General features: G+C 40.8%; 2 protein-coding genes across 2 annotated transcripts in view; one reads left to right on the forward strand and one right to left on the reverse strand.

Moving 5' to 3' along the window:
• Positions 1–14,996, forward strand: part of GNPDA2 (glucosamine-6-phosphate deaminase 2) — a 31,316-nt gene extending 16,320 nt beyond the window's left edge. The window contains exons 3-7 of the mRNA XM_054990609.1: positions 7,514–7,615; positions 7,789–7,971; positions 8,872–9,056; positions 11,652–11,826; positions 13,591–14,996. Coding sequence (XP_054846584.1) covers positions 7,514–7,615; positions 7,789–7,971; positions 8,872–9,056; positions 11,652–11,826; positions 13,591–13,652 — 707 coding nt within the window. The 3' untranslated portion in view covers positions 13,653–14,996. The remainder of the gene's footprint in view (positions 1–7,513; positions 7,616–7,788; positions 7,972–8,871; positions 9,057–11,651; positions 11,827–13,590) is intronic.
• Positions 14,997–17,258: 2,262 nt separating this feature from the next.
• Positions 17,259–23,083, reverse strand: part of GUF1 (GTP binding elongation factor GUF1) — a 29,393-nt gene continuing 23,568 nt past the window's right edge. Inside the window, exons 14-18 of the mRNA XM_054990439.1 lie at positions 22,610–22,743; positions 21,562–21,663; positions 20,240–20,359; positions 18,132–18,168; positions 17,259–17,594 (exon numbers count right to left, since the gene is read on the reverse strand). Of these exons, the coding sequence (XP_054846414.1) occupies positions 17,457–17,594; positions 18,132–18,168; positions 20,240–20,359; positions 21,562–21,663; positions 22,610–22,743 (531 nt within the window). The 3' untranslated portion in view covers positions 17,259–17,456. The remainder of the gene's footprint in view (positions 17,595–18,131; positions 18,169–20,239; positions 20,360–21,561; positions 21,664–22,609; positions 22,744–23,083) is intronic.

The raw sequence follows: 23,083 nt of genomic DNA on the forward strand, positions 1-23,083 counted from the left end.
GCTAACCAATAAATGTTATTTTTCTAGAATTAAGAATTTGAATCTATTTTCTTTATTTGGGTAGTGGGCTTCCATTGTTGGATTTTAAATTTCCCCTGTCATTGTGAGTTCCCTACCACATTTGTCTTACTGGAACATTGACAGCTTGAGCTCGCAATAGCTCTTGTTTTAGGAGAGCCCACCCTTCGCTTGCTCCTCTCCCTTCCAGTATTTTTTGCCATGGAATGACTCTCATCAGGCCTCTGAGTTCCTTAAACTCTGCCTTCCTAATATCTAACATGCATGTCTGCCTATGAACTCCCTTGGCTCCCTACAACAAAAGGAATTCTAGGAGGAATGCTTAGCTAATGATGGATAAGATAATGTAAAGTTGTTATTATTAACAATTCATAGAAGTCAACGCAATTTATTCGGTGGTTTAAAAGTTGTTTATTATATATCTATATTAAAACATTGATCATAGATGTATATATAAAGAAAAAATATAAGGGGGTGCCATTTTTCACTTTTGCCCCCCCTCAAAAAATATGTAGATCCGGCCCTGAAAATTCCATTTGAGGTATTGACAGATCATAAGAATTTGGAGTATTTATGACTGCCTAGGAAACTAGGAGCTAAGCAACTTAAGTGGGCGGAATTTTTCTCTAAGTTTTGTTTCACACAAACACCTCCCTGGGAAATCACATTTCTTGGCTGACACATTGTCTAGACTTCCACAGCATGACAGCCAAAAGAAGGAGGTCATTGACCGACTATTCACCCCCAGCCAGTTGGGAGGAGTTGTATCCTGATCCCAGACCCATTCACAACCCCCCTGCCTGCAACCTGAACCTTGGTTAGTGAAAGTGAGGGAGGAAACTGAGATGGAGGGGGAGAGCGCTTACCAGAACTTTTGCAAAAAAGTGAGAATGGATGCAAACGGACGATTATATATCCCAGAAACTCTATAGGAGGAAGTATTGAAACGTTGTCATGATGATAAAACTGCTGGTCATTTTGGATTTGTTAAAACCCTCCGCCTAGCACAGCGACAGTTTTTCTGGCCAGGAATGAGAAGAGATATATCTCAATATGTGTCCACCTGTCAAATCTGTGTAATGGGGAAAAAGAGGGGAAGAAAGCCTCCTAGATTACTACAATCTTTACCAGCCCCCGCCAGACCATGGGAAACTATTTCCATGAATTTCATCATAGATCTCCCCCCTTCCAAGGGAAACAGTGATTCTGGTGATAGTGGACCTATTTTCGAAACAAGCCCATTTTGTTCCTTGCTCTACAATCCCCACTGCCAAGAAGCTAGCAAACTTGTTTATGCAACATGTGGTGTGTTTGCATTCTTTCCCAACCAAGGTGATCTCTGACAGGGCCCCCCGTTCATTGCCACCTTCTGGCAGGAGCTGCTGAGAGTAATTGGGATTGATCAGCGACTGAGTTTGAGTCACCATCCACAAACAGATGGACAATGTGAAAGAATGAATCAAGTGTTGGGGCAGTTTTTAAGGTGTTACATCAATTACCAAGATAATTGGATGGACTACCTTCCTTTTGCTGAATACTATTACAACACAGTGTACACAGTTATATTGAAACCATCCCCTTTAAAGTGACACAAGGTTTTGAAGGAAAACCCATGCCCTTACTGGACCAAGGAGCTATGGGAAAAGACGGGGAACTTACAGCAATGGTGGACTGACATTGTAAATCAGAGGAAGATTTAAAAAAAAACATTGGAGCAAGCTAAGATGGATTATAAACAACAAGCAGATAAAAACAGATCTCCCCCCTGGGATTTGAAAGTGGGGGGCAGTGTATATTTATGTACCAAGAATCTTAGAGGCACCCAGCCCAGTAAGAAATTGGGGTGGAAGTATATAGGCCCTTTCAAAATAACCAAGTGAATCAATGCTGTTATAGTGGAGCTGGACCTTCCTAAGAGTTTAAGACACATCCATCCAGTTTTCCATTTCAGCTTGCTGAAAAAGGATCCAGGGGCAGACAAATGGCACCCTGATCCTGCCCAGCCCCCGTCTCTAATGATAGATGGACAACCACATTATGAAACCAACTTAATCTTGGACTCTAACCTAAAAGGAGGAGGACTGTATTATTTGGTCCAATGGAAGGTCTTCCGTAAGAGTCAAGCTGAATGGGTTAGAGCCACAGACATTCGACACCTAAGCTCTTAAAAGACTTTCACAAAAAATATCCGCAGAAACTTGGGGGGAAATGATTTTCAGGTAGCAGAAGATCTCAGGATGTTGGCATCTGCCATCTGTCCCAAGGAAGGGGGATGGTGCAGCTGGGTTTCTTTGCCAAGATTAGCTTGCACTTTCTCTTTCAAGGTTGTGCAGCTGGGGGCCTGGCAGATTGGCCTTGAGTGCTCTACGCCTGAATGCCCAGCACCCCCAAAAGGGGGGGGGGAAACTAGTTATCTCTGAAGTCTGTGTGTGACTGGATTTTGCATGTGCCTTGTTCCTAACAAAGCCTTCCTAATATCATGACACTAAGTCTTTACCAGTCTTTTGTAAATTCCTTGGTAAGATCCTTACAGCTCTTGTGGATTTGGACTTTTTCTGGGAAGAAAAATGCATTTGAGATTAAAGTAATGTTCATTAAAAAAATGAAGTAGTGGATTTTCTGTTGTTTTGACTAAAGGAGATAAGAAGACCTTGGGCTTCCGGAGTGTTTTCTTTGGTTGTTATGGTAACAGGACTAAACGAAGAGTGAAAGAGAGATGGTTGCTGTAGCGAAAGAGATAATTTGTGGCTATGGATTTTTAGACACGTGCTGCCACCTGCGGGTTCCTTCTGGTAACTACAGAATATTTACAGATAATGACCACCACAAGAAAAACCCGATGTGGTTCTTTAGATTTTCTGGAAATTGAACAATTTCAGAAATTATTCCAGCAAATGACTGACAAGATGGATGAGTTGGGGAAGAACCTGGGGGACAAAATGGACTCCCTTGAGAAATGAATGGATAAAATATTGTTGCATTGAGAGATCAAATGACAGAGCAAGTTCAAAAATCGGACCAACCTATGAAACAAGTTTCTGCAGAAGTAAACCAAAATAATGAGAAGGTCAGGGTTTTAGAGAACAAGTAGATTCTCATGACATATAGATGAAAAAACAATTGGATAATTTGGCTTTATTAGAAATGCGAAAAAAAGAATTTTCTTTGAGGTTTAGATCCAGTCCAGAAGAGGAGGGTAAGGACATCGCAGACAAACTGATTACAGCCTTGGCTGAATTTTTGGATTGGGATCAGGAATTAATGCAAATGGAAAGTGACAAAGTATACAGAATTAACTCAAAATGTGCTAGAACAAGGAAGCTCCCAAGGCATGTACTGGTCTGTTTTCTAAGAATGGTAAAGGAGCAAATTTTACAACAGCATTATAACACAAAATTAAAAATTGGCAGTACCCAGATTATTGTTCTAAAAGAAATTCCTGTTTGGTTTCTGCGCAAATGGAAGGATTACAACTTTCTGGTGGAAAAATTAGAAAAATATTGCTTTTCGATGGGATACTTCAGAGGGTGTGATTTTTACATTTCAAAAACAAAGATTTAGGCTGTACTCGGTGCATAAAGCCAGAGACTTTCTGGAAAAATATAGAAACTTGGATGACACTCCGAAAGAAAGTTTAACAGAGGCATCAACAGGGCAACTGGAGCAGAGTAAGGAGGAGGTGGAGATGGGGTCTACCAGTCTTACTTAACTCCGCTCTTTCTATCTTCCCACATATATTTCTTTGATTCCCCCCCCCCCCATTTTATTAACTTTAAGAATCTGATGGCAATATGGATTACAGAAGTTTAACATAGAATATTAATGGGGCAAAGGAAGAAAATATTTCACTATTTGAAGAACCTAAAATATGATAAGTTTTATTTGCAAGAAACCCATATTAGGAAAAAACAATACAAAATTGCTGACCTATAAAGTACTGGATGAAGAATTTATAGAAGACACTAAAAAGAGGAATGGAACTGTTCTGTATATCAAACCACATTTAAAGCCTAAATTGATACTAAGCAATGAGCACAAAAGACGATGAACACTATCCTAGAGGGGAGTAAAATGTTTGAGATGTGGAAGGAAGCCAATATAACACTTATACCAAAAGATGGACAAGACCAGACATTAACAAGAAATTATAGGCCAATATTATTATTAAACAATGACTATAAGTTGTTTGCAACTATATTGGCTGGAAGACTTCAAAGTATTCTCCAGGATGTTATTCATGAAGACCAAAGTGGATTTCTACCTAAGAGGCAGCTGAAGGACAATGCAAGAATAGTATTGGATATTCTGGAGTACTTGGAAAAACATAATGAAAAACAAGCTGCTCTGATTTTTCTAGATGGTGAGAGGGCCTTTAACAATTTAAATTGGAAATTTTTAAGATCTTGGAAGATATGGACTTTGGAGATAATTTTATAAAATGGACCAAGTCGATTTATACATCCCAGTCAGCACAAATAGTTGTTAATGGGGAGTTAACTAAACCATGTGGAATACAAAGAGGTACAAGACAAGGTTGCCCACTGTCACCCTTGTTATTTATACTGGTGCTTGAAGTCCTGAACAGGGACATAAGAGAAGATGAGACAACTGGAATTTTAAAGGTGAAACAGGAGACTTATAAGTTAAGAGCCTTTTCGGATGATCTGGTGCTGGTTTTGGAGGATCCCCTAAAGGGAGTTGAAACCTTAATGTCAAAATTGAAAGACTTTGGGGCAGTGGCAGGTCTTAAGGTTAATAAGCAGAAGACCCAAGTGCTACTAAAAATATGAAAATACAAGACCAAATGAAATTGGAGAGCAAAGCAGGGTTTAAAATTGAGAAAAGGGTAAAATACTTGAGTATCATTTTGTCAAATATGAACTGTATGTTATTCCAAAATAATTATATTAAGACTTGGAATGAAATTAAAAGTGATATGTTAAGATGGGATAAAATTCAACTATCGTTGTTGGGAAGAATAGCTACAATTAAAATGAATGTTTTACCTAGAATGTTATTTCCTATTTCAGACAATTCCAGTATTGAAAACTGAGGCACCATTTAAGCAATGGCAGAAGGGTATATTGAGATTTATATGGCAAGGCAAAAAACCAAGGGTTAAATTTAAGATTCTACAGGATGCAAAGGAAAAAGGAGGTTTGGATCTACCAGATTTGAGATTATATTTTGCAGCTAACTGTCTGGTTTAGATGAAGGAATGGATTTTGTTGAAAAATAAGATCCAGAGGAGTTAGCCGTGTTAGTCTGTAGTAGCAAAATCAAAAAGAGTCCAGTAGCACCTTTAAGACTAACCAATTTTATTTTATTGTAGCATAAGCTTTCGAGAATCAAGTTCTCTTCATCAGATGCCTGTTCCGAACTGGTTCGGATCAGGCATCTGATGAAGAGAACTTGATTCTCGAAAGCTTATGCTACAATAAAATAAAATTGGTTAGTCTTAAAGGTGCTACTGGACTCTTTTTGATGTTGAAAAATAAAAGACTATTGGCCCTTGAAGGGCATGACTTAAGATTTGGGTGACATAGATATTTATGGTACAACTAGGTTAAGGTCAACACTAGAGATGGGCATGAACCAGGAAAAATCCGAACCATGTGATTCGTGGTTCGTCACATTTCATGAACCAGGAACTTTCACGAACTTGCCCCGGTTTGCAAACTGGTTCGTTTGGTTCATAAAAACATCACTTTCAGGGCAGCAGAAGGTCTGCAGAATAGGGGTTTGCGCTTCCAGTTTCCCCCTTTTAAATGCCTGCTGCTTTTCAGCTGATGAAATGTACAAGTATGCCTCAAATGGATGTTGGAAATGTGCTAAACAAGGACATTTTATCATATGTGGTGAACATGTAAGAAAGCAAACAGGTTCTGATTGCAGATACAATAATTGATTCAGAAGATTTTGAAGATTAAAATCCAGTTGAAACCAGAGACTTTTTTGTTGTGAATGATGGGCAGTCAGTTGGAAAGAAGCTTTGGAACTTTGTTTTTATATTTAATCATGGCAGCAAGAGTACTGTATGCAGAAAAATGGAAAACTCCAACATTGCCTACAATGGAGGAATGGTGGATAATGTCAGTCCTTGGCACAGGTGGATCCCCCAAACTCTCTACAGCAAACACGCAGGTGTATTGGTTGAAGTAACTTTATTAGAGATCCATCAAGTTCAAGGTGCTCAGACAACTGAATTGGCAGAAGTGACGTGGATGGGGTTGGTAGTGTTAGTTATAGGGAAGGTTCCTGCCATCAGGATAGGGACCGTTGAAGTTTGAGTGCGAAGGAGCCAGTGGGGGGTGAAGAGGAGAGGCTAGGTTTAGGCTAGACAGATCAAAGAATGAAATCATCTCAGTTCCCAAGACGGATACATTTCGAGCCGGCTGCAGCCGGCCTTCAAGGACATTTGCTGGAGGCAGTAGGGGAAAGAGAAAGTAAATACTTGGAAGATAACCTACTGCCTTAACATCAACAAGAAACTTCTCATGCCCTCAGAGGACCAGTAACACAACACAGAATACATTCATGGCAGATATGCAGACAGGCATATATGACAGAAAAGTTTTGGTTTGCGTCAATGGCAAAACTTGATGACTTATTATGATACCTGGATTTAGGGTTTAAGAATCATGAACAATAGAAAAAAGAGGGCTTTTATGTTTGACATAGAATAAATGAGCCTTTGAAAAAGATATATTTGTTGTGGAGAAAATCGGAACTCAATTTGTAGTTTAGTTTTAGTCTTTTTCTTATCCTTTTAAACTGTATTTTTCCTTTATTATTACTAGCTACTTGTCTTGTTTGTTATTCTTTGTTTATATGTATTGTATTTTATGTTTATATGTATTGTTAGTGTGTTTTTTTTAGAACGTTTTTTATCTTTTATGTTTACTGTTTATAGTTTAAATAAAGAAAAATTCTCCCCCCACCCCCAAATATTTCATTTGGAACTAATTCTCATTCTGCTTTTACATTGCCTAAATTTGTCTTGCTGCTTGCATAATACACATTCCAGCTCTCCTCAAAATTCGGGATTGATCTGTTTCTCAAACAAGCTGTTAATTGCGCCATTAGTACATATTCAACAAGTTTGTTTGCCTGTTCTTCTAAGCTTGCACAGAGGTCCTTTTTCCATTTTGCAGCGTAAATTATTCTGAGATTCTAGAAAGGAAGAACAAAGTTCTCAAAAAGTGAAAAAAAACCACACACTGAAATTATGGCAGCAGACCCAGTGATATGAGATGTTGGGTTTTAAACAGGACATGCCCAAGGGGGGGGGGAATCTGTCTGTCACTGCCATGGAAGCTCCCTGGATGGCCATGGGCCAGTTATTCTCTCACTCAGACTAACCAATTTCACTAGCTGATTTTTGTGAGGATAAAAAACATAGGGGGGGAGAACATCTAAACAAAAAAATGCTTGCAATTACAATGAAAGTATTTCTTATTTATTTATTAATAATGAAATAATTTGCTTAATGCAGGAAGTACACCTCTGGGCTGCTACCAAAAGCTGATCGAATATCACAAAAAAGGAGATCTCTCATTCAAATATGTGAAGACATTCAATATGGATGAATATGTAGGTAGGTTCTTTCTTCGGCAAATACTGGTTTTACTAATGTAGATTAGAGTCCACAAGTGGCTTGAACTAAAATGGTTTATTGTGTGTGTGTCTGTGAATCTAGGAATCTTGTTTCCTTTCCAGAGTTGAACTGTGGTGAAAAAAACTAACCTCTGTGTTCGATCTTTGTTCTAGGGCTTCCCAGAAATCATCCAGAGAGCTACCATTCTTACATGTGGAACAATTTTTTTAAGCATATCGACATAGATCCGAGCAATGCTCATATTCTCGATGGGAACGCTCCAGACTTAAAGGCAGAGTGTGATGCATTTGAAAAAAAGATTGAAGAAGCTGGAGGAATCGATCTGTTTGTTGGAGGTAACAATATTGTTTTATTTTTAAAATTCTGTTTTAAAAAAACAAAGAGAAAGGAGGAAAAACAGCTTAGTGAGAATTTAATTATACATTAATATGGCTCATCAGCTCCCTTTACATTTGCTTGCATTGCTTACTCACCGTAGAATCACAGAATCCTAGGGTTGGAAGGGACCTCTAGGGTCATCTAATCCAACCACCTGCACAATGCAGGAGATTCACAGCTCCCCCCCCCAAACACACCCAGTGCCCCCTGCTCCATGCCCAGAAGATGGCAAAGCACCATCAGGATCCCCAGCCAAACTGGCCTGACGAAAATTGCTACCTGACCCCAAGGTGGCGATCAGCCTTACCCTGGGCATGTAAGAGGGGCCACAAGAACTAAGCCCTGATGTAACCCTTCCTGCCCTCCCTCGCATAATCCCACCACCTCCCGAGGAAGCCTGTTCCACTGAGGGACTGCTCTGTCAGGAAGTTCTTCGTATTGTTTAGTCGAAAACTCTTTTGATTTCATTTCAAGCCGTTGGTTCTGGTCCAACCTTCTGGGGCAGCAAAAAACAACTCCGCGCCATCCTCTATATGGCAGCCCTTCAGGTACCTTCCCTTAAGTTAGATGCGCACTCCCTCCCTCCTTTTAGCTTAGCTTTTATTCATCTTTCCAGAGAGTTCCACGGGCTCTGACTGGCTGACAATCACTTGGATTTGCTTGAGGCCAAAATCACAAGGGCTCTGATTGGTTCAGAGCCCTCGGGAGAAATGGAACTTTAAAGTGACACACTTTACCAGTATTAATGTCCAATTATATCTCAGTTTATAATTTGTCACAGGTCTATTCTCTGTTTTAAAGATATTTTACAAGGTTCTTGGAAGTATCCATATAATTGATTTGTGTTCTCTTGAAAGGTATTGGTCCAGATGGCCATATTGCATTCAATGAGCCAGGCTCCAGTTTGGTATCAAGAACAAGACTAAAGACACTAGCTATGGACACCATTCTGGCAAATGCAAAATACTTTGATGGAGACTTATCTAAAGTTCCAACTATGGCCTTAACAGTTGGTGTGGGAACAGTGATGGATGCTAGAGAAGTAAGCTCACCTTTTTTGTCCTCGCATGTTGGAGAATTTATTTCATTTATTGTAATATTTCTACCTTGCTTTTTGAGCAGGTTACAACAACATTCTCCCCATTTTGATTTTATCCTCACAAGAACCCTCTGAGGTAGGTTAAGCTTAGAATATGTGACTGGCCCAAGGTCACTTAGGGAGCTTCCATGGCAGCGCAGAGATTCGTATCAAGGTCTCCCAGATTTGAAGTCCAGCACTCAAACAGCTACACCAACTGACTGAATTGGACAGAAGATGCCTTGTAAAGCATTGGCAGATTAATTTCTGAATTAATCTGATTATTGCAGCATTTACCACTAATGTCTTTGTGATGATTTTGAGTGTGTGCGTCTTTAAATGCTTGGTGCGGCACAGGTGAAGTGTGGGGGTGAAAGAGAGGGATGAGTGAGTGAGATGATCGGTTGATGACGGCAGTTTTTAGTTACTGAGCAGAGAGAGAACATCCAGTCTGGGCAAAGCAGGCAAGCTGTGTGGAGGCCTGAACTGTGCGTGTTTGCGAGAGAACATTCATTCTATCTGAAGCAGGAAAACTGTGCGCTTGAGAGAGAAAGTTTGTGTATAGCTGTGTGACTGAGCCTATGTAAAGAAACCTTGAGAACTAACTGATGACTATTTTTGTAACCATCAAGCTTCAGTAATAGAGTGAAACCGATATGCTGCTTGAAAAAATAAAAAGTTTATTTTGGGTTTTTTCCCATCCCAGAGTATATGTTGTTCCTATATCCCATTTCTTTCCTCAGGGCCACATAGACCCATGAAGGAGCCTGACGCTTGGGCACGTTATTAAAAGGGAAATTTAAATGAAATAATTTGGAATATAATTCCTGGTGGCAGCAATCTACCCAGAGGGTGTAAAAAGAAGGAGGCTAAAGGAAAATCTAAGAGAGGAAATAAAGGGGATCCTAACAGACTTGCTTTATCTTCACTAGCCCCCACCCCTTCCACAACAGCCATTCTTCTTGCCTTCTGGAAGAACTTGGCCCCCTGTATGTGGCTTCATCTTAAGATGGTAATAGGTGTAATTTTGGTTTTAACAAAATCAACCAACCAACCTAGATAGCCAGTGTAATGATTGTAGAGTTGAACCTGGGGGACTTTGGCTCGAATCTCCTCTTGGCCCTGAAGCTTACTGGGCAATGTTGTGCCATTCTCACACATTCTCAGCCTCGCCTCCCTCACAGACTTCTTACAAGGACTACAAGACGGGAAAAGATGCCCTTGAGGGACGGGAACGATTGCCATGTGTAACTAGACAGCTTTCCTTGTATGAGAGGATGAAGACAGAGTTTCATGGCGGAGGGTGGGGGGCAGTGGAAGCATGTCTCAGAAAGCCCACTCAGTCTTTTTAGAGGCCCATGCAGTATGTCAGGACTTTTTGCTTTTTGTCTTTTCCCCTCTCCCTTCTTGGCAAGCTATAGGCAAAACCTGGGCTTGCTGTATCCCTTTCTGTGTTTTGTATGTTGACAGAGGCCTGGTTCTCACCATCCCTGGTAGAACAAGTTTTGACAGAACTTGGAAGCTTCTGTCAATTGACTACCAGGCCTGTACAAAGACACATTCCTTGCCCGTAGAAAACTAGAAGTTGGGACGATGGCAAGGCTTAGCTGATGAGGCTGGAACCCTCCAAGATGGGCTGAGTCTCTTTTTATAGTGGCTGCCCCACCCCTTATTTTTCCCGCACTTTCTTGGCCCTGGGGCAGCTGGGAGCTGTAGTCCAGGATGAAGGGCGTCCCCTACCAAGACTCCTGCAGGCCCCTCCCTGGCACTACAGCCCATAAACCTCATGGGGAACATATTTTTTCCCTTTAAGACAGATTAACTGCAAGCAGCACTCATTTCACCCTTGGTAACCATTTCATTACACCCTCCTTCCTAGTATTTGTGAATTTTAGTCACTTGAAACCTCAGTTGTGGCGGCACAGACCAAACACAACCTGAGAATTAGACCAGGAGGACTGAGAGTGGATTCATGCATAGGGGTTGACTCACTCACGGGGGGAAATAATACAGGCACCAAAACGATAGAAAAGACTGAGTGGAGTGGATGAGTTTGTTGGCATGTATGTGGGGGGGGGGGGGCGAGAACATCCTAGCATGGTTTGTGTGCACGCCTGCACTGATTATAACCAGGTGGTGATCTTGAGTGAATAACCATTTACAGTCACAAAAAACTCCCCTTTTATGTAACAGTTGTGTCTTGACTTAATGAAGGGGGATAAATGGCAATGCTTCCTAGACTGCTGTACTGAGATTGGAGTTTTTCCACAGATGGAAGGATTTCTCATTCATGGAGTGTGTGACTTTCTTGCCTCTGCTCTCCTGTGGTAATTTTAAATTCCCACACACACACGCACAAACATCCTTCCTGCCATGGTAAAACTCCAGGGGATCTGCTAATCTAAACCTTTGTGTGGGTGTGCGCATCTTTCACAAACGTATAAAATAAAGGCAACAAGGAACATGTATTAATATCTGCTGGAGCAATTGGTAACAGGTGTACTCTAGCAAACTGATCGTGTTTTGGAATAGTTGCACATTCACTTTTTCTTCTCACAGGTAATGATTCTAATCACAGGAGCGCACAAAGCTTTTGCCTTGTACAAGGCAATTGAAGAAGGGGTCAATCATATGTGGACAGTTTCTGCTTTTCAGCAACATCCTCACACAATCTTTGTTTGTGACGAAGATGCAACCTTAGAACTAAGAGTTAAAACTGTGAAGTATTTTAAAGGTGAGTACCCCCTTCCCGGAGAGGCTGAGAGTCAGTTCAGATGTTTAATTGGCTGCCTCTGTTCTTTTATCACAGCAACTCTCTGAGAGTAGGTTAAGATGAGAAGACTGGCCCAAGGTTTCCCAACAGGTTTTGTGGCATTGAGGTCCACCCATACAGTCCATTCTGCCATCTCACTCTGGCCATTTCCACACACGTTGAATAATGCACTTTCAATGCACTTTAGCAGTCCTTTGGAAGTGGATTTTTTGTTCCACACATGGAAAAGCAGTTCCAAATGTTCACAAAAGAGTATTGAAAGTGGATTATCCAACGTGTGTGGAAGCAGCCTCTATATTGTACCATTCAGGCTATAAGTCTGAGAATTAAAAAAAAAATTAAATGCTTTCCTCATCTTTTTAAATCTACCAAGCAGAAAACTTGCCAAGCAAGAAGAAAACTGGCCTCAAATCTTTCCTTGGAAATACAAATTGAGCACATCAAAGTTTTAAATGAATATGGAAGAGCATTAAAAAATCTCACCCACTTACAGCTTACTGTTCAGTCTCCTTTACACCCATGGCTCAGGTCTTTGTCGTTACCTTTCTCCTCTCGCCATTATTTTAGAAATGCTTAAGAAAAATCTTTGCCTTGTAGGAGGCGCTTTAATAACTTGATGGTGCCTCTTTTCTAGGAATCTGGTGCATAAATAGCAGTAATGCCAAGAGTTTGGAATCCCAAACAGTAATTCAGATCTCTGCTATTTCTGTTCACTTTTGTCCGTGAAAGAACAGAGCGGCACATTTTTGGACTCTGGTGTGCAAAGAAGCCTCTTTGACACGGACAAGTATGACTGTCACGATTTCCATCAATGATGCCACTTCTTCTTTGCTGGGATGCCTGCTTTTCTGACACTGCATACTTCCGTAGAGATCACTACATCTCTGTGCTGGGGAATTTTTGTCTGTCACACTGTTGATTAAAGCACAGACATCCTGCTTAGAAAAGAGATTGGGCAGCCACGGAAAAGAATATTCATTCTTCCTTAAAAACAGAAACCTAATTCTTTGTTACCAGTGTGGGGAGGACTTAGGACCAACCAGAAGCAATGCTGGGTGTTCTGTGATGGAAGCTTCTAATATTTTTTGAAAAACTTTCCAGGCACGGGGGCACAATACTGATCTAGACTCTCTCTCTCCCTCGCATTTTCCTAATTTAAAATGGCCCCAGGGAGCCACTCTTTGCCTCTTCAAGGTAAACATTCAAGTACCCATACCCATGTTTCCCCAACAGGGCCAGCAGTGGCTCTCCAGGTCAGATTTGTTTGAACAACACGCTTGGGTCCTATCAGAGTTGACCCCCTGCACCTGTCAGTGGAACTGGGCGCACCATTTGGCTTGGTCCTTAGCAACCGTTTTCTATGCATGCTCATTAGTGAAATGGATCCATAGGAGTTAGCCATGTTGGTCTGTAGTTGCAAAATAGTAGAGACCAGTAGCACCTTTAAGACTAACCAACTTTATTGTAGCATAAACTTTCGAGAACCACAGCTCTCTTCATCAGATGCATTGTCAGATGCATCTGACGAAGAGAGCTGTGGTTCTCGAAAGCTTATGCTACAATAAAGTTGGTTAATCTTAAAGGTGCTACTGAACTCTTTACTATTCGTGAAATGGAGATTGTTAACTATCAGAAGTATAAAAGCCCCAAATGGCAGCTTTTCTGCATTAATAAATCCGTAATCTTGTATATTCTATTACAGTTACAGTTGTTTTTTCCTTAAAGGTTTAATGCATGTGCACAACAAACTTGTGGATCCGCTGCACAGTATGAAAGAGCAAGACTGAAGGAGAAACCAGAGCTAGAATCCGTCTGCTTGTCCCTGGCAATGTGTTAGATAGCAGGTGAATTGACTGCTGTGCAATATGCTGGAAACTGGTTAAAACAGAGAGTCCTAAGGACTATGCTTCTCCCCCCCCCCTTACTTGAAGGTCCAACATGTACACTCTTACATTCCTCCTAGCCATGTAACAAGCTGTACTTTCCTAGCGAAATTTGTGTTCGCTGTTACACATTAGCTGTATGCGATTAAAAATCAATGGAACCATCATGACGTCCGAGCACAGCCATATTTGTACTCTCTGCACAGAGAGAAAAGCATTCTGTAATGCAAAGTATAAAAATATTTCATTATTTGTCTCAAGACACTTTTTGGCTTGAGTTTTGTAATGTCAACATAGACTCAGATAATCAGGGAGTTTATTATGAAATGTTTACACACTTGCACATTAGTGATTGGCTGCCTTAAAAAATATACACCTTCTTTGTTTGAAAGCAGTATCTGCAAGGGCAGGCAATTATTTTGGAAACATTTTATCAGCTTCAGCTTCCAGAATGACAGCCACGTTAGTCATTACAGCAAAATCAAAGCCACCTCAAGCACCTCGATAGGCGGGGCACGCTTGGCTTGTATTCCGTGCCAGTGGATGAGTCCAACAGCTGCCTGTGACTCTTGGCAAAAGCGATGCCAACAAGTTGAGGATCCCATGTGGACGAACTGCCGTGCAGCCCACAGCTGTGTTAAGAGGAGGAGGGCAAACGAAACGCCCTTCTCTTCAATCGCTGTCCCCCACATCACCTTTTTGAGGCTTCCAGCTCTCTCCTGGAGAGAAAAAAGTGAGGGGGGGGGGAACACTTTGGCATTGTAAAAGAAAACCACCACCCCCGACAGCTTTACGCACACGATTTGCTTCCTTCGGCATGCTTACCTGTCATTTTCTTATGCAATTCAAGTCTACTTAAGTTTTAGAAGGTTATGATTTTTCCCATAAGGCAAAAGTAGACAAAATATTCATGAGTTCTACAGACTTTGAATGCTGACATGCCCTTTAATTCCCCATGCTGTTCTGCATCACTAGGAATGCAGTTCTAACTTGAGCTTAAGGTAAAGTATAGCATTACTACCTGCACAGGTTACACTTTTATTTGTTCAGCAGCGAACTGGCCTTGAATAGAGAGATGCCTTCTGGGGGCAGAGGCCAGGTGCTTTGTTGGAAAGGTTCTTTTGTGTAACAAGGACTGCAGTTGATGCATTTTTGTGCCAATTTCTTAAAGGCATTTGTCTGTGGAGGGGAAACTGACCCTATCATACCTCATTCTGGAGCTTAATAAATATTTTGCTGTTTGGTTTTCTTCTGGTCTCTTCTGTGCCTAATACAGAAACTTCAGATGTTCAACACAATTGTCAGAACAAGGGCTGAGTTCGCTTCTGTAGTGCCAGAGTTGGACCACAGCTCAAACACATGGACCCATCCCCCCCATTCAGTCCGTGGCAGTTACAGCTAAGAAGGCTGTTGAAGCTTGGAGAACTTAACCTGCCAGCCATTAGGCGGTAACGCTCACATAGCCTAATCGCATGGCCAGGATAAACCAGCGTTGTTGAATACAAGAACACTTACGAGATTAACTCGCTCCACTGAAATCTGTTGCCAAAAGCAGTATGGACGTTATTGTTTTGTCTCGAGTGGCTCATTCGTACATTCAATCCAACAGTGACACTGAGGAAACTGACGTGCGGTGCTGAGATTTAGAGTAAATTAAAATATATTTTTAAATTTATACTTAAATATGTCAATTATTTGAAGTCAGCAAATATTATTATTATAGGGTAAGTGGAAAAAGCCAGCAGTGATCCTAAAGACATCACATAAGCTAATGTACAATATTTAAAGATTTTTATATTAAATACCAACTTTAATACTGTATGTAGAAACATTGACAGAACAATAAAGGCGGCGTAGAGGCTGTCTACCCGCAATGGCTGAACTTGGTTGTCGTGGGAGAGAGGGCTGCAGGGTCACTCAACACCCAAACCTCAGCAAGGTTGACCCGAGCAGTAACTATCCACCTGCGGAAGGTGCCCTGTAGTTACAGAAGTATTATTTTAGACCTCATGGCAAAAGCGCTGTGAAGACCGCAGTCAAACTGCTCTGTGAAGAGACTGGTCAAGCTCCCTCGCTGCACTGTACACGCCCTTCAGCAAGTGTTTGGGCAGGGGGAGGCAACCAGCCATCACGGTGGTTTGGATTTAATCTAATATATTCCGAATAGAAGTGAAGAGAAAGAGGCCTACACGACTGAACATAGAGCAGAATTATTATTATTTATTATTAAATTTATAACCCACTCTCCCTGCAAGCGGGCTCAGATAACATCAATTAATAAAAACGCATTAAACATTTAAAAACATTAAAGCATAAAAATCAGTATAAGAGGCAGCAACTCTACCTGTGGCCCACAAGCCAAGCCCAAACCTAAATAAATTCCATGGGACAGGAGATAGTACACACGATGTGACTCGGCAGATAGTCACGGGAGGGGGCAACATTCCCCCTCAACAGGAGACCAGCCCGTGCACCAACCTCAACCATATGCCTGCTGGAACATCGTCGTCTTGCAGGCCTGGCAGAAGGATAGTAAATCCTGCTGGGCCCTAGTTTCCACAGACAGAGTTACACTAGGTGGGTGCCAGGGCCGAGAAGGCCCTGGCCGAGGCCAAGTGAGCCTCCTTGGGGCCAAGGACCACCAACAGTTGTTTATCAGCTGATCTAAGTGCCCTCCAGGGAACAGGTGGGGAGAGGCGGTCCTGCAGACGGCTGTAGTGCTGTAATGTAATGTGGCTGTAGTGCTGACAGTGTCCTGCTGCTCCAGCAGTCTCAGGAACAGCAGCCCGTACAATACGTCAGCACTCTTCAGCTTGCTTCCCGAGTCTTGAATAGAAATGAGGATGCCTTGGCTTGATCCTTACCAGCTGACTGACTGACAGAAACACCCAGTTCATCCCAGACAGCCACGTCCTAGCTGTGGACCCTTAGCTGCAGCCACAGACTTTCTTAGAGCTAAGCTAAAAGAGACGAATTATACATGAGGAGGAGCATGTGAAGGGAGTCACAATGTTAGCTGGGAAGCTGAGTTTTAAAAGAGATCAGAAGGCTTTGTCAATTTCCCCTCTCTACAGAGCCAGGGAGATCCCTGCTCAGGTGGTTTATTTCCTCTTGGGCTTAGAAGGGGAGGTGAAACTGACAAGAGCCTTCTGAGGCAAAGAGGAAATTAACAAACCCTCTGAGCAGAGATCTCCCTGGCTCTGTAGAGAGGGGAAATTGACAAAGCCTTCCAATCTCTTTTAGAACTCAGCTTCCCGGCTAACATTGTGACTCCCTTCACGTGCCCCTCCTCGTGTAATTCGTCTCTTGCAGCTTGGCTCTCATATCTCTGAGTCTGGCAACATCGCCCCCTTTCTCTAGGAAGTGTAACCAACAGCATCTGTTTCCTGAAGCAAAAAGCTTATCACACCCCTCCTGGCAGTCTTTTTATGGTGGCATCTACTAACATTCCTCAAAATTCCAAGTGTCTGTAAGCTCCACATGTCAGGGATTCTCACAGTAAGAAATAGATTGTGGTGATACAGGAGGTTTTATTGAACAGTAAAATAGTTATATACACACACAATTTAAGGAAGTTTCTATCACATTTGTCTATTTACACTCACACTGCATATGAGATTCAAGACCTCCCGCCCAGCTTGCAAACAGCACTGGCCATTCTATAACTTGACTCCAAAGAAGCTGGAAGTAATACTTGTTGACTTTCAACTACTTATCAAGCTGTCTCTTTAAAACACTGATGAATGCATCCTTGGGCACTTCAACATTCCCGATTTTTCTCATCTTCTTCTTTCCTTCTGCTTGCCTCTTCAAAAGCTTCATTTTCCGTGAAATGTCTCCACCGTACTGTTTTTCAGAAAGAAAGCATTTTAATTTCCTTCAACTGTCTATGAGTAACAAACGTAAAACTGAGCAGCGGGCTGTGCTGTACCTCTGGTAACAGTTTTCTATAATTCTTTCAAGTAGTTTTTTAAAGTTGGAGAATCTGTACAGAATTGTGATGTACTGGGGTATCTATCACTCCATGTTGTTTAAGACTGATGAAATGAATATAAGTCACTGTTCTGCATCATATATACCAACTGTTTTAAAATCAGAACTTGAGAACGTTCATAGTAGAAAGCATGGGGAAAGTGTTGGACTAATGGTCAATTTGACAAACCTATCTGCCGCTTCAAAAAACTATCAACTTTAAGTTTATCTGCATCAAGTTTATCTGCATCTGCAACCCAAAATATTCATATACTCCTAAATATCTTATTTCTGGAATTCAAAAGGGAAGAACAAGTTCCTGGGGGGGGAGGGGGGGCTCTAATATATGCTGTTGAAGGAAAAGGGTGGCAATAAAATAATTTACTCCATAAGAAAAAGACAGATACTTACACATTTTGCCAGGACATTTTTCCTATATGCTTTCACCCTGAGGGAAAGTCGACAATTTCAACAGTTAAAAAAAATCCTGAGTGTCAAGATACTCTGCAATGTGACCCAGAGTTCAATCCCAAATGTCATGAACGTGCGTGTACATAGTGCATCACAAAGCAGAAATATCTGGGCTACAGTTATCAAGATGAGCAAGATATTCTTAAAAAAAGAAACTCCACTTCCTGTACACTGCTTAGCATGCCCACAATTCTAGCCCTGCTCTTCGCCCCTTTATGTCACTTCTCAATGATTCTTCACCTTTGTCCATAACTCATGTAGTCTCTCTGTAAGTGACAGGCCAGGCAAATAAAATACTGAGTAAAAACCACTGTGACAAGTAAAGCCATAGAAGTGTACCCCACAGACAACGGAGCCAGTCACAGCAACATGATGAACTAGTCAATAGGAACTGTACAGGGGAAAGTGATCGGGCAGGGAGAGGTTCCGTTTTGCAGAATGAGAGGAGTTATCTTTTGAGGGTTAGTCTAAAGGACAGGAGATTAAAGATCTCAGCACGTATCAGATCTTCTTGAGGGGGACGGAGTTGTTCATGGGCCAGTGAGTTTTTGCTGGGCCTGGTGTGTAACTTAGTTGCCGCACAGTGCTATGGTGATATATCTTCTAAATCTGCCTGAGAGAATGTTTTCCTGAGGCATGTACTAAGATCTCACAACGCCTAGTTAAATGTTAATACTTACCTCAGTAACATTTTTTAAAATAAACTTTGTTCTTGTTCACTGTTAAAAAGAAACCATCTCAATTTTACCTCAGTTATCAATCCAAGCTTGGGTAGGTTATACTCAGGCCCAGGCCTTACTCCCCATGAACCAGTTTTCTCTTTTTCCATTTCCTGCGGGGACCCCTGGCGCTGTGGGGCAGGCAGGAAACTGTACTGTATTGAAGGGCAAAATCCTATGTGGGGTGGCATCTAGCCCCCAGGAAGGCCATCACAACCACAAACAACCAATGATCTCCAAAGTCCTTTATCATTCAGCAGTTAACAGTTTCAAATGAAGGCTAGAACTGCTTAACAGGCTGCATTTATGTTTTGTTTTAACTGCAGTTATTTTTGACAGCCACTGGGAGTCAGCAAACTCCACAATTACTTTTTCACACACCAGCGAGGAAAGCTTGACCAAGAGAATTCCATATCCTATCCGCACTACACACTTCCTCCTCTATGAAAAGAGATTCCACAGAGAATCGCAGATTTACCATCTTTCAAGAGGCGAATGCTTTTACCTCAGAATGTGAAACTATTTTGTCAACTTGCACCTCATGCTGCAGCAATCTCTAGGAAATTATCTTAAGGTAATTTGGAAGCTTCAATTATTCAGAGAATTCTTTAGGAACATTTGCTAACAGGCAGCAAAATCACATTCATGTCACTGTTAAGGAAGCTTTAACCCGCTACAGGTAGCTTTGGGGCTAAATTCAAGGTATTTAATTTTAAGGTCCTGAACAAGGGGGTATCTCAGCTATGGCACCTTCTCCCACACAATACTTCTAGAAAATTAAAATCATCCGCTGGTGCTGTCCTCTAGCCAGAGTAAGGTTGGCATATGCTATGTTCAGGATCTTTTTAGTAGTAGCACTTGGTCGCTGGAATGTTCTGGAATCTTGCAGAACATAACTGGTTATTAGGAAACAGGCCAGGGCATTTATATGCCTTTATAGGCATTTTTATTTTGACCAGGAGAGAAGGAAGGTTATTTTATTTTATTTTTACCATCCTGACTTGGGTGCTATTTTGGTAAACTGAATCAATTATATTTAGTGTTATACTGAAATGTTTTACTGTGGAAACCTGTGTTTTCCCTGTTGGCCATGGGGTAAGGGGAGCACCCATAAAAAATACATGTAATGTTAACAAAGGTACTACTTTACATGCATAATTTGTTTTTGTTTCGTTATATTCTCTGAAAAAATGGGATTTCAGTCAGAATATTAAGGAAGGATTAGAAAATATTTTTAAAAATTATACAGGGAAAAATTGGTTTGTCAGCAAATACTTTTCAAACAAAATTTGCCTTTCAAACAAAACAAAGCAGCAATACTAAACTCACGTTTCTCTTGCAATTACTTTGTTTCCAACTGCTGCTTGAATTGCAATTTCAAACAGCTGTCTGGGAATAACATCTTTTAAGCGTTCACACATAGCTTTACCCTCTTTGTATACTTTGTCCCTGGAACAGAAAACAAAACAAATCCTTGTAATTTTAGATAACAACCGTAACCCATTACAAGCAGTTTTAGAATGTGTTTAGTGGCAAACAAAATTGTGTAGATACTGAGTTTAGTTAAAGTGGCATAATGGAATAAAATCACTAATAGAAAGAATTGGGAATGTGTGTAACAACAAAACTGAAAATGCAATTACAAAATGGTCAAGTATCATCAAATGGAAAATGGTTCATAAAAATACTTTAGAAAAGGGACAGGGACTGTAGACTATACTACTGCGAACTGTTGCTGTATGTTCCTACTAAGTAATTCTGCATCATTCAACATGTCATGTTAAATTGCTTATACTGGTGCAGTATCCTTTAGTTCTGTATCAAATTTTTGCTTGTTTTTCAAATTCTTCTGCAATTCCAACTCTATCACATTGTTTTTTGGATGTCCCAGGCATATGTAATCTGCCTTGAGTCTCAGTAAGAAAGGCAGACTAAAAATAACGTAAATAAATAAAAGCAGAAAATTACACTTGAAAGGTAAACTTGGATAAGCTTTCTGTTACAGTTCTGATGTTCCAATTTTAATTGGTTTTTAACTATTTTAAAAATTAATTTATTAAATAGAAAGATGCCATCAAAAAAACACAGCCACCAGCTTCTTACAAAAGCAATTACATTAATTAATATCATAAACCATAACCATCACTAAACAAGGTTCAATAACTCTTGTTGAACATTATCATAATTCTTATAGCCATTCCAATAATTAACTAATAGAGAACATGTATCCCCTATATTCCAAAATAGACCTTGGGATTTTTAACCAAAATTTCTTATAAACCAAGATTTTATTCATAGTCCACATACACAAAATTTTAACTGTTGTTCGCGAGAAGGTATTGTTTGCAACCTCCAGTGTTAGGCTAAGGACAATCTAGCCACTCTAATTAACTATGGAGTCACATCTGCTGCAGGCCCAAGTATTTTGGAGTATCTTGCAGCAAACACGTCCTTGGAGTATATATGGTGGTCTTGCATAAGAGTATAAGAATTTTGAACTATGGTGCATAAGGAGAGAAAATTAATTTGAGATGTTCCTTTGAATATACTGTTTGACTTTTTAATCCCAAACTACAAGTAGCAGGTGTGGAAAATTTCTAATGGATACCCACCTTTCTCTGAAAGCAGGAGTGTTTATTGAGTTTACTTACTTGTGTACAATAGTTGTCAGTTCTTCCACAGCACTTCCATTTAAGAAAATGTCCACCTTGACAAGATCTGCAGTCTGGTATCCTGCATCTTCATAGTCAAAACTGAAGGTCATTGGGGGGAGAAAACCCAAGATGTTCACTACTTCAAATAGTTTATTCTCTTATCATTGTAAATACAGCATTTTTATTATAACTGTTGAATAATTTTTTAGATCAAATGTTTGTCCTGTCATGAAATGTTCCCCCTTTCAAAATAGTGATTCACGCATATTATGGGAAATTCTGGCTTTGGACCCAGATATCTGAAGAACCACCTGCTCCCATTCCCTGACAACATCCTCTGGGGCCTTTTCCTGGATGCCCGTGCCTTCAAAACTGAGATCAGTGACTAACAGAGAGGGCTTTGTTTTGGTGCTTCCTGCCCCCCCCCGCCCCCCGCCAAGGTGCAGAATTCCCTTCCTGGGGATATTTGCTGGGCCCAACTTCATCTTCAGGCAGCAAGTCGTTTAAAGTTTTTATTGTTGGTAATGCTGGCATGTTTTAAGGTGGAAGCTTTATAATCTTGATCAACAGTTGCTTAACACTTTTATTGTTAACTATCCTGAAAGTTTTATACAGGAAGGCAACACAGAAACTCTTCAAATAAAAATTAAGGCACAATTTCACTCGCTGCTCCATCACTCTTACAATGTAAGCAAGATTTCCACTTCTATGCCCCCACCAAGCCCTTTAAAATATTCCATCAGTTCCACTGGAGGACTTAAAATAAATACAAAAAATACACAGAAAGGAAATTTAGGATTTCCATCTGCTTGCTCTCAGGCACATAAGCAGATCTGAAAAAACAAAAGGTGAGCACCCCCCATTAGGCATGCTCACTCTACTCCACGTAAGAGGGGCAACACCCCCCTCCCCCGCCCCAACCTAAGGGAAACCAGTTCTTGTCAAAAACCTTGAAAGTCTCCAGTAATTTGGCACATCATCTTCAGCAGTAGTTTCAAACGTCCCACCCACCCTGAACTTCTCTGCCTTATGAAAACAGCGTTACCTGGCATATCCAGAGGAGAGGGATTTCAAAGCATCGTAAAAATCCACTACAATTTCATTTAGCGGAAAGAGATACTTCATCATGACTCTGTGATCATCAATGTATGCCAGGTCTTTCTGAACAGCCCTTCGAGTCTAACAGGTGAAAGCAGCCATCTGAGATACAACTGAAATTTTGCTTAGTAGCACCAAATGTTGAATTCTAACACGATGTGTATCATTTTTACAGTTACAGTTTACCTCACAGTAATGATCTGGAAAATAATTTATACCTACACCACTGCACACCAGCTTTCCTTTATTTAGGAAATATTTGTTTCATTTGAACATCCTTTGGTGATTCTTGCTTCGTCACCACTATTCATAACTTTCTTTTTGTATCAATATTTTCAAGGAAATCACAGAACACCATTTCACTTGGCCACCCAGATCTTTGCTTCCTGAGTAACTGATGACTTTGGGAGACCAAGTAGTA

Source organism: Eublepharis macularius, chromosome 10 (assembly GCF_028583425.1).
Source record: "Eublepharis macularius isolate TG4126 chromosome 10, MPM_Emac_v1.0, whole genome shotgun sequence".
Taxonomy (NCBI): Eukaryota; Metazoa; Chordata; class Lepidosauria; order Squamata; family Eublepharidae; genus Eublepharis; species Eublepharis macularius.